We start from the raw sequence: 12315 nt of genomic DNA on the forward strand, positions 1-12315 counted from the left end.
GCTCTGCTTCATCAGCCACACAGATAACAGGGGGGGGGAGGCTGGAATGAGGAACAGAGGGAGGAAGAAAGACACCGAGAGATTTCCTCCCTCACACAGAAGGGACTTTAAATTATGTGAGAGAGTTAAGGCACGCAATAACGGATAATTTAGGGCTTTTTTTGGCCATTAATATGTTGCAGTTATAAGACAAACAGTCACATATAATCCAGCTTTAGTGTGGATTTCACAGCTTGTCAGAGCGCGGTGATAGTGCGGCTGTCTAACTGCAGGATGCCCGGGAAAAGAGGGGGGGTGTGGGGAGGGCAGACAGATCAGTTCAACTCTCTCTGTACAAGTAGCGTAGCCATGTCAGATAAATATTCTCATCGTACTAATTAGGGTTTGATATCCTGCTGGATTATTGATGAAGAGAATCATGTTCAATCTAAGAAACGGTCCCAATATTTGAGCTATATACTTTTTTTTTTTTAAGAGGGCAAATCGGTGTCTGAATTTGATATGAAGCTAAAAATAGCAACTGTGACTCTTCATGACTGTAAATTAGCAACATTTTCTCCTATTATGAGATCATTTTTTGTGATGCAAGCGAGATAGCTGACAAGAATCCTACATCATATTACATGAAAACACAAAGCTAAACATTTTATGACTGAGAGCTTCACCTCAACATGAACTAAATGTTTAGGAAGCTCATCCTTCAAGCGGTTGCAGTGTTTGTTTTCTAACCTATTTCCCCCTCGTGCCTGACAGAGCTGATAACTGACTGCAGCTGAGAGAAATGACTCGTGGAAAGGGATGGACTCACAGTGCTAAGCTTGCTTGAGGTAATGATGATGCGCCGTTCGTGCAGCATACTGGCGTAGAGCTGGAGCATGTTGTTGACGTCCACAGCCACAAAGTACTCTGTCAGGTTCCTCTGGAGATAGACAGGAGCAGAAGGATGTGCAGGTAACAAACTGTCCTTGCTTACAGTGAAGTGTCAATGCTACAGACAGTGAGTGTGCCATAAAGAGAGAACCAGAGTACTGGCTGTAAAAAGACTTGGACTTCCGTCTTTGCACATATTGTTTTGCAGTAAAAAATAAAGGAACGAGAAGTACAGATTTAAACCATCTGATGTAGTCATGTTTGGAGAATAGATAACCTATCAATCAATGCTTGAATTTGTTAGATGATTGATGTTTTCATCTGGTGTCCCTTGTCATAAAGACGTGGGATGCTCAATGCTCGAGCTACAATTTGAATACATAATCAAAACATGTGTTAACTTTGAATCCTCTAATACCAACGGCAATCACTGAACTTCGACATTAAAAGTACAAGCAAGCACCACGGGAGATAAAAACTGAAACAAGAGCATGATGCAATAATTTCAAAAGGTGACAAGTGTATCTGATTAAAAACGATTAGAGGCAGAGACGTTTCCCGAAGAGAGGCATCTCTCTTTAACTCCTTCTGTCTCTTTTCTTTCCTCCATGAATACTTACGCTCTCAGGGATAGTTGGCAGTCCATTGATATCCGGGGCGATGAAGTAGGAGTGCTGCGAAAACACACAAACATGCAGGAGAAAGAAGAGGGAAGGTCACAAGTGAAGCATACCACTCACACAGAAGAGAATGAGGGGAAGAGAGGGGGGGAAGGCCGTTCACTTTGTTCTATGATTTATGGCTCATCCTCAGCTCTGTCTATATGAATTGCTGAGCTGGTGTCTGAACTGTGGCAATGCTTTTATCAGGCCTACAGAACAGAGAAAGCTCAATAGCAGCTCAGCTCCCCGTAGACACAGACTGGGGTGATGTCTCCGGTGGAAAACTGAGTCTTTATTTAAGCATTAAAAAGGCTCGCGGAGCACCAACACACAGTGCGTGCATGTGTGGCGCATGTGCATCCACACACACAGGTTGTTTAGAGGATCACAGGGCTGCCTGTCTCACTTTGGGAGAGCAGGGCAGGTTCAGTGTTCAGATCAAAGGGGCCTGAGAGAGGTGCTGTTTGGAGACAGGTAGACAAAGCACCAACTCAAACACACTATTGTGTTTCTCACACACTGACTCTCCTGTATCCGAAGTACACCTGCGTTTCTCAAGGCCTGCACTCGACCATCTGTTGCAGGTCTTCGCTTAAATCCGCTTTAGCGTCTACAGTACATACTCGCACAGTAGAGTAAAACATTCAAATTGATTTCCTCTTCTAAGACTTCACAGCGTTTAAAGTTGTGATTACTATTTGCTTGTTATGCAAATTGTCGAACAAGTAATGTCAGGCTATTACACAGTCAGTGTTTTCTCTAATAGTTGTTTGATTTGTGGCAGGAAAAATGGCATCCAACACCTGAGAGTTGGTTGCAAAACAGCATTGCATCCACGACCTCAGCCTGATTAGGAAAAAATCTGCACTTTGAAAGGAGCTTTGAAAGGAATAAATAGGAACGAATAAATGCCTTAAACAGAAGACAACCTAACAGTAATACATTACATAACAAACAACATGATTAAGAGTATGCAAACATAAGAGGAGTCATTCAAAATCAGCAACCCCACCGAAAGTACCACCACCGAGACAGAGAGACGTCTTTGATTATAGAGACATGCGAACGCAGAAGAGAGAAAGCCTGTCACAGTGAAGTCAGACAGTAAATTATGGAATTTAGAAAATCCACAACAATGGAAAAACATCAGCTTATTGTGGCGAGCAGGGTCGTGACAATTTGACTTGAATCTGTGTCAGTTTGAACAATGCTCTCTCCCACGACATCACTTATCTATTATTAGCATTGTTTAGCTAACAGATTCAACAATGTCAGATAATTAGTGTTTAGCCGTGAGCACATTTCATTATATAAAGTGCTGCTGGTCTGTATTGCTCTGGCGCCTGACACTGAAATTTCTCAAAATTAAATATCCATAAAGCAGTAGGGCTGTGTATTGGCAAGAATCTGGCGATACGGCATGTATCGTGATGCAGGGGTTACGATTCAATATATTGCAATTTTTTTAATCTGATTTTAGGGAAAATGTCATAGTATAAAGAACACTCTGCTATATGCATAACATCTGAGTAAAATCAGAACAGTAGGATCGGCATTTGCATTTATCACAGTCCCTGTAGCATCCAACAGCATTGCACTACTGTGCAATCTGTCTGCTATGAATCTTTGCATGAAAACTGTTAATTAGAAATCAATAGTGTTTTTGAGAATCGACACAGTATCACAAAACACAATATCGTTGATACTCAAGTGTATCAATATTTTCTTAGACCCCTAAACAGCAGTGGGAAATTTCAAATTTCTACCAATTGCTAAAAATCCAATTACCACCAGTTAAAACAATGATGCTTATTAGTCTTAAGTGACAGTGTTTAAGCTGTTAAAGCATTAACAGACAGTAATAATGAAGAAAAAGTAATGGCAGAACATAACCACTTACGTTTTGTCTGTGTTTGACATTGGAACATGTTTAATGTAAAACAAACTAAAATGTTTCACACCCTTAAGTGCATTTAGACTGAAAAATGTGAAAACAATTATCATGAGTAAACAATCATCATATTCCCAGAGGACGGTCATTGCTGTAGTCAAGCGATGAACATGCAGCGCACACAAACACTAAACTGGAACCAACACCCGAGGCTTTGCCTTTTGAGATTTGTTTTTATGGACAAAAAATACTGAGCATATCTGAGCATAAGCAACTCCTACGCCCCCTTCTTTATGGCAAGTGAATTTGTTTAAATGTTTGAATTACTGCAGACATATTTTCATGCATATTTTGCACAGCTACCATTACACCTCGACAGCTACAAAAAAAACAACATAATTTTTGACATTGCAGTTAAAGAGGTCTTTGCATTAAGTAAAGAATCTGTTAGAATTGAGCAGAGGCACTCTTCTACTGTTTCCTGTTTCCAGTAGCAGCTACAAAAGTTAAAGGGACTGTATGTACGTTTTTACACATATAAACATTTTTTAATCGTTTATATCTCCTTGGAGAAAACTTTACATAGTGGCAAAACGGTGGAATTACAACTTCCGTGTCCGTCAAGTGATGCCATTGGGCCCAAAAATACTTTTTCCCATAGGCTTACATCGTTAAAGAGACGTCTGTAAATCAGCAGATATTTTCGTTTGACGTAACTCAACTTCCCAGTACGAACACTTAAATAGCCCTCATTTAAATCATTACGTCCTAAAAGTTATAAAACGCACTAATAGCTGAATCCAGAGTTATCTTCCTTCCTCCGTTCATGTGAATGAGCCCCAGACCGAGGCTGGAGCGAGGGCTGGGAGGTGGAGTTAAAGGAAACGCTAGTGCACCTGCTCTATGGGCCCAATGGATGCGTAAAATCGGTGGATGGTCTGGGTACTTTTATACTCAGTAGTCAAGCTTTTTCTGCTTCATATACCACTGAGCAACTTTTATAGGAATGAACGAGGCCCCGCCTTTGACGCCGTATCCAGTTCTCTTTATACATCCATGATTATACCACGCAACGTTCAATAACGGTCACTTGATATACTATGTCACTTGCTCTGCGCAACCCCTCATTGTACTCCGTCACTTGCTCTGATTCAATGCGAAAATGTCAACATTCAACGTATCTGTGGTTTGCAGAAATGTACAATGCCAACATTTTTTCCTGGCAAGTGGGCAAGATGGCTAGACAGCTAGCAGACTTTATAAAAAATACACAAATACACTAGATAGTTATAGATACAAAAATGCTTGTAAGAGAAAGTATATTCAAATTTATACATTTAAATGACTTACACTTGAGTGAAGTGAAATGTTTCACAGTAAACCTCACTTATCTGGAGCTCTTTCCTGATCACATTTTCACTTCTCAGTGGCACTTGTAGGACTTCTTAGTTTTTGTAAAATCATTAAAAGATGACAGTGGATCATAAAAATTCACATTTGAATAACTGTTGCTCCTATCATAGCTTGTTAATTAACTCGCCTTGGTAACTCTCACTCTTACACCGGTATGCAATGAGGGTACAGATGAGCTGAATTCTGCTTCCACTGTAATCCTGACCTGCTTACATTGAGCTCAATGCTACATCGCCTAAAATCCGTCAACTGCCAGACAAGTGGATTTTAAAATCTTTGCTCCTTTGTCATCTTTATAAACAATACTGTGTGCGGGAAGGGAAGCATATTCATAGTTGACTGAAAAGAAGCCTAATAATATAATAACTGAAATGAAATAAAAGAGTAATTAAATAAATAAAATTGTAATCAAAGATCAGGGACTTGAGGCACAGAACAACCCCCCATAATAACCATACATACAGTCTCTCTGTCTTTCTTTTCCTGTGCTCTGTGTGCTAAATAATGTTTCCCCGTTGGTCTACAATTTCATGGCACTGTGATAATCACAAGCCATGCTCCTCAACTCAAGCCAGGCTTTCATTGGGCTGTTTGCTTGCTTATCTGCATTTTTCTTTTTCTTTCGAAGACATGTTTGTATAAAAACATTGAAAGTGGGTTAACTGGAGGGGCATCAAGGAGATTTTTTGAGCACAATTGCCTTTGCTTTAAACATAAAGAGGGAAAAAAAAACTTTTGATATTCAGAGAGAGAATATAGCAGTGTGGAATGGCATTAATCATTTACAAAGTTTGATTGTTTTCCAGAGGAGAAGAAACATACACCAAGGCCCAGGATAGTTTGTTTTTGTTATATTTAAAAAGATAGCGCAGCTTATTTGGCCAAATTGGAAAGCCGCGGCTCCCATGCGATTAGTACAGCAGCGGTTTCATATTTCATAGCAGCCTTCCCTCCTCCCGTTTCTGCCGCTCACTCATTCCCCTCCACTCACCGGCTCCTTGCTTCGCCGATCTCTCAGTACTTGCCCAGTGGCAATATACAACTGCTCATTCTTGCACAATGAGAGAGGGAGATAGAGAACAAAACAGGGTTCATACATGAAAGGGGACAATGATCCTTCTTCTTGGCTGCCATGATAAAACAAAAAACACTCTTTTAGGGAATAATTCTGCTTCATCAATTAAATATCAAACTAGTGGCTTCTCCAGAAGAGGCATGGAGCCATCACCTCTGTTCTCCGGGGCTTCTTTTCCAATGAAGCTCCGAGATGCAGATGAAAAGATTTTGTTCACACATACAGCTGATAGAAAAAACTGACACAAAGAAAAAATAAAATCACAAGGAATCTTTACTGACCTTGTTAACCTTCATATAGATGTATTGATTACCTCATATTAGTCTTGTTATGGTGTAAATTCATCTGTGTAATTAGATGCGTATCCTTCTGAGATCTACGCCGCAGAAAAAGACCCAGAGTTGCTTTTTTAATTGGTCCAAAAAAAGGAGTGGAGGTCCTCAAGGACAAAGGCTAACACTGAAATTCTTTTGATCCCATTACGGTGTGGAGTCTAAGCAACTCAAAAATAAAGACATTAGTGAACAAAACACTATGAGTTTAGCAGTCCCACTGAAAATCATTACATTCTACTTATATAGGCCAGGCTTACGGGAGCGAAAACTGTTTAAGAGTGAGTGTTTTATGTAGGAGCTGGGAACGCACAAGGAGAGATTGTGTCAGAGTTAACACAACCACCGGCTGACTTTGAGGGACCCGGGCTCGTTAAGCCGTTTGATAAGCAGGAGACATGACGAGTTGTGAGAGGACCCTTCGAGTTTAAACATGTCCAGCCCAGGCTTATCACACAAAAACCTGTTAGCGCCACTTCTTGTTTCCAAACAGAGTGTCAGTCCTGGGCCCTCTGTGTCTCTCTGTTCCTACCTAGCGTTTCTTAACCTCCTCCTGCTCTGCGCTTTCTGTCATTCCCTCATTTATGTCGTCCATTTCAACCTCTGTGCTTTGTCGATCTCTCCCTGTTCCTGCCTGTCTGCCCTATTTTTTTCTGTCTGTTTTTATGCCATCTCTGTCTCCTCCTCTCGTCTTTATGTCAATTTCATTTTATTCCTCATTATTCCTCCCTTTGTCTCCACTTTTTCTTCTATTATAAATGTTGTCTTTAGTGTCTCTCGCTCTACTTTTAACTTTCTTCAGCCAACCTCTTCTTTTCTGCAGTCTCCTTCCTGATGCAACACACTACTACAGTAACCTACCTGTCCCTCTTTCTAGCTCTACTCTCAGCTGTCTTGCCTCTGATAAGGGGGAATACGAGATCTATACCTACCACACTCAGGTTGACTGGCGTGAAGGGCTTTGGCACAGGCAGATCATAGAGAGAATTCAGCATGTCATTCAAGTCATTTTCCTGGGGGAGAGAAACAAACAACAAAAGGAAAAAAAAAAACATAAGGACACATGAATTTTATTTACTTGTTTTGTTGATGTCACGAGTTATGTGTCAATCTTAACAACGGTGCTGGGACAGGCGCTGCTGCAGACCAGAGGGCAATCCTGCAGCGAGGCCTGAAGGGCTCCAAAAACTTCCGACTGACATATGTTTAACGAGCAATGGCGAGGTTAAAAGACGGCTGAGCGTAGGGCTGCAGACGCTTATTATCCGCCAGCGTTGATTTACGGCCAAGAGCGGGCTGTCAGTAATTAAGCGGGGGTCCCCCGCTCCAAAGACAGGGGCTTTAAGAAGCCGTCAGAGAGAGCTAGCTTGACCACAGAACAGGACCCGAGATTATTCTTTCCAGCATTTATGAGCTCTGCGACAAGATTGCTATTTACACTCGGGCCTCTGGCTGAGGAGAAACTGAACAAACAGTTTGCAACTTGTACTTAAACTAAACTAACTACAGCGAACGCAGAGGTTGTTGTTTGTTTTAGATTTCTATTCGCCCTCTCAGAGAACTTTTGTTTTGGTTTGGCTACGAACCCTTGCTTGTTTGAGGAAATGCGTGTGAGTGTATATGTATGTGCGAGCCAGAAGGAAACAGAAACTCGAGAGGAATGGGCGGCAATATACAGTAAGAGAAGGAGAAGGGTGGGAGGGCGGGGGCGTTAGGGTGTGTGCAATCGAACAGCCTCCTGTCATGAGAGGCTCAATGCTCACACGCATGGTCAGCAACACGGCCTGGGGAAACAGTTCATTTACCCCTCGCCTTAAACCCTCATCGCTCTTCTGTCTTCCCTCGTCTGTCAACATCTCCCTCTCGCCTGGAACGGACAGCGGGGTAAATAGAAACCAAATCATGCACACTAACACTTCAGTCACCCAGGATTTCCAGCAATCTTTCTGTCTCTCTCTTCCTCACACACAAACCGGTCTATTCTACTCGTCTGTGTCTCTCTCTATATTAGACTATCCCGCCTCTCAATCACAGAAATGTGTTGAATGTTTATGCGTTTGTGATTGTCTACTTTAGCAAGCCTCTCCGTCCTGATCATTGCTCTCTAAGGGTCTTGGAAGAAGCAGTGACTACATGACAATTGAAAGCGGTCCCAAAGCTCTCTGCGTCTCTCCCTTGCTCTGCCTCCCTCCCTCGTCTTCTCGCTTCAGTCTAAACATGGGAACATCACCTACACCCTCTGCGCTCGACGCCGCACATCTCCCCAGTTTGTTGCATATTTTACATTTCCCCTCCCTTTGCTAGTACAATGCAGCGAATAGTCAGGGGAAAAGACTTTTGTGAAGTGCGAGCATTCGTGTGTACGTACGTGTGTGTGTGTGTGTGTGTGGGGTTCGTAACGATTTGTTTTCCAGTAAATCATCAGGAATAACTTCCAGTGTCAGATCAGCGTTTGGTCTGTGAAATGTCAACATTGTTGCCGCTAACAACAGGAGCCAAGTGGAGCCCGAGACGGCGAACAAAACTTCCACACAAAAGACAACATGCAGAAGAAGAAGAACAGAATGGAGGGAAATATCTTTAACCACAGTACAGTTTCAAAAACACTAAACTGTGTGCTTGTTTCTCAGTCAAATCAAACCGCCACGTCTTATTTTTACCATGTACTTACACTGCACCACATACACAATTAGAAATACATAATGATTACCTGTTGTTTTGTAAGGTAGTCTGCCAGAGTGTTTAGCAGCTTGTAGTAGATTTCAAACCAGGGTAGATAACTGCAAGAGCGAGAGAGAGACAAATGTATTAATGACAAATTCAGTTTATCATCTTCTACAATAAACACACAGGATGTGCTTCAGCATAAATGTAGAGAGATTCAGTCATCACTATGTCTATAAATAATTCCCCCATCTGCTGGACAGTAAATATGTAAACAGCACTGAGTTTATAATGTATAGCCTTGCTATATTACTGTGTGTATGTACTGGCTATTGCTTAAGGATCAAATGCACACAGGTCATTGATAATGGATTCCCAGCTACTCTAAAGCACAGAGTCAATGCTACACTGGAAAAAAAAGTAAATGCTATCTAGCCCGTATTATGACATTCATGGTACCGAGGCCCACCGCATGCTAAGGATTCCTGTCATGTCTGCCCTTTAAGCCAATAAGAAGGGAGGATAGGAGGAAGAAAACAAACAAACAATGGATTTGAGATTCTTTAACAAAAAAAATAGCTTTCATGTGATGCGGAGGGATGGTAAGGTTTACAAGCATGCTGCTCACAGATGCACAGGCTTAACAAAAATGCAGCCCAAGATGCCTCCTGCCTCCCCCTCCTCCTCCTCCTGCCCCTCTCTGTGCCTCTTCTTCTTATGCCCTTCGCATATTAAAAAAAATTGCCTTATGCAATTAATGTAAAATAAATAAATTCATTAACAAGCTCAAAATAATTTATACCGCGGTGTTTGTGTTAAAGCTAATCACGGAGTACACCCACCATAAGCTAAAAGCATCTGCAGCATGGCTTTCTTTACAAAGTTGACATATTCTTGGCCAACTTGCTTTCTAGGTGGAAGATGGCCAACATTTTTTTTTTTTTCGGCATAAAAGAGGGCTCAGTTCATTAATGTTATGCAATCAATAATACAAAAAAAAACACGGTGTCCTATCAATGTATTGAATTTGTATCTAGTTTGAGGTTTTTAACATGCAGTTTTGAACACTGCATGAATAATGATTCTAGATAAGGGCGATGATATAAACAGAAACTCCCATTAATGCTTCATTAACTTGTCTGAACTCAGGGTTGAAAAATAAATGAGTGGCCAAAATGAGCAAATCAATCAAAAGTACATTTGCTCACTAAGAGTGTTTCTTAATGTTAATAAGTGAATTCGCTGTTGAATAGAAGTCATTAAGACAATAATTTCAATCAAAATTAAAGAGCAAACAAAGAGCTTAAATCTGCAGTTTCTTAGTTACAATAAATAATAAATTGGTAAGAGTGATGCTTCGATTGTGTGTGAGTTTATAAGACAGTGGAGTCCTGCTCAGGCAGTTGGCTGGAGACTGAGGAGTTTCCAGGGCATGGGTCACTGGCTGCTCTGTAGACTGGAATTAACAGACAACAAGAAAAACAATAAAGTGAACCTAATGCAAATTTTCATATCGCTAAATCCGCAAGGGGCCAATGACAGGCCAGGTTCCCGGAGAAGTGCAGCCAAGCGCACCAATCAGAGGGGCTGAGTGACCATTAGCCTGAAACAATCAGCCTCTTAGCATGCCAGTATTTTGACGTCTGTGTGAAGATTTACCGCAATCAGGTCACATTCGCAGGAGAGCCTGAATCAAACACGCGTATGTTAATTCACATGCTGACCGGATATCAACGTCAAGACCTATTTCTGCCTATATATCTGCATACGGGGTCAGTTTACATTTAGCAATTACACAAAAAGTTCAGTGTGATATAATGACTGAGGGGGAGAACAAAGCCTCTGTATTATCTGCCTCCTGTATGTGGGTTTAAGAAGCCAGGCATCTGGACATTAATCCTTCATTTTTCACAGTTGAAGGGGATGTAAATAGGACTCTCGCTGTCAGAGCAGCCGTCAGGCCTCACAGATCTCACAGTCATTACACTCCTACACCAAGGTGCTGTAAATCCTTTGTTTTAGAGGAAAACGCATGATCGCCGGAGAAGGCAGCCAACCACAAATTATCAATATTCTTCTAACACCTCCATAGGTAATGGGGTTTTCATGCTTTATTCAAATGCAATAGAATGAATATAACTTAAAGATGTACTGTTTTGTTCTACTTATCCCTCCCCACCCCACCCCTGCTCTGCTCTGCTCTCTCTGTTGATGCAAAGTTAAAGTTTGGAAAGCTTAGAGAGATACTCCTACTCATCACAGTTCATTGCTCAGATCTGTTTGTGCTTCGCAAATCCTCCGATAGAGAGAGCGAGGCATCAATCACAGGAGAGCACGGCGTGTGGGGGCCCCGCAATCTCTCCTGCCATTTTAAACACATGTCTTCTCAAAGTGCCATGTACTCCAAGAATGAACCAGTTAATCTGCGGTCCACTCGCAGCCCGTACGTCGTGCTCTTCATCCCCGGCTCTGACTACCTAGCGGCACGGTAATATCTGACACAAGACAGGGGCATAGAGCTGCCTTTGGAACTCACAATTATGCTATTATGGACACAAACACAGCTGAAATAAGCTTCTCAAAATTTGTTTTCACAAGGATTGTATATATCCAGAGTGAAATAAAACTATTCATACTCATACTCATACTTTATCTACACACGTCAGTAGTTAAGGTGTTTGATTAACTCTTTATATTGGAGCACTTTTTGCTGCCATAAAGTACCTGTTGGGTGCTAAGCACGACACTTATTCCTGTTCCTTAGATGAGTCCTAAATCTCCTTTAATGCACGGGCACCTGTAATCGTAAGTCATCTTACACTTTGTAGACAGCTCAGTGGAAGATTTCATTACACCTTTACTTTCTCGGGTTAAGGGTTAAGCACAGGGAAGGAAGTGTCCTCCGGCAATCCGCTAAGTGACCACAAACTGGAGCGACGCAGTCCCTAAAATACATCCTAAAGCCTCAGCTATTAAATAAAACTCAGGAAATGCACATTTTTCCTGAACAAAAATTCCGTCAAAGGTGAGAGACAAAGAATGAGAGAAGATGGGGGTATAACAGTATAAAATAGAACAAGTTAAAATTAGCTTTTCTTGTTTTGTTGAGAATATGCCTGAGGGGAGCGTGGCCCTCTCGGCCACTGCTTCAGCAGCGAGACTACAAAGGGCTGTCCACATAAAACTGTCCTACTCATTAAGGCACTTCCTCCTGTAAGCAGAGGTGACAATTTTACGGTCCCAGCACTTCAACAATCACACAGACGCAAACTGTTTTAATTACAAGATCCATGGGAAATTATAGTTTAAATGAAAAAATAAACTAGACACATTTTAAATGATAATTCTTTAGGATAAACAACTTACATTATCTGTGGGTTTTTTCCTGTTTTTTTTTTGTTATAATTT

At 41.4% G+C, this 12315-nt stretch overlaps 1 protein-coding gene across 3 annotated transcripts in view; it reads right to left on the minus strand.

The window, feature by feature from the left end:
• The window catches only part of dennd1b (DENN/MADD domain containing 1B), a 131332-nt gene that overhangs the window by 61041 nt on the left and 57976 nt on the right, over nt 1-12315 (minus strand). For 2 of the 3 annotated variants that reach the window (XM_074634770.1, XM_074634771.1), the window contains exons 6-9: nt 8954-9023; nt 7176-7256; nt 1491-1544; nt 809-919 (exon numbers count right to left, since the gene is read on the minus strand). In XM_074634770.1, the coding sequence (XP_074490871.1) occupies nt 809-919; nt 1491-1544; nt 7176-7256; nt 8954-9023 (316 nt within the window). Of the gene's footprint in view, nt 1-808; nt 920-1490; nt 1545-5827; nt 5888-7175; nt 7257-8953; nt 9024-12315 lie in introns of all 3 variants that reach the window. The other variant, XM_074634768.1, reaches the window with a different exon arrangement.

The sequence above is a fragment of the Sebastes fasciatus genome, chromosome 5, assembly GCF_043250625.1.
Source record: "Sebastes fasciatus isolate fSebFas1 chromosome 5, fSebFas1.pri, whole genome shotgun sequence".
In the NCBI taxonomy this organism is placed as follows: domain Eukaryota; kingdom Metazoa; phylum Chordata; class Actinopteri; order Perciformes; family Sebastidae; genus Sebastes; species Sebastes fasciatus.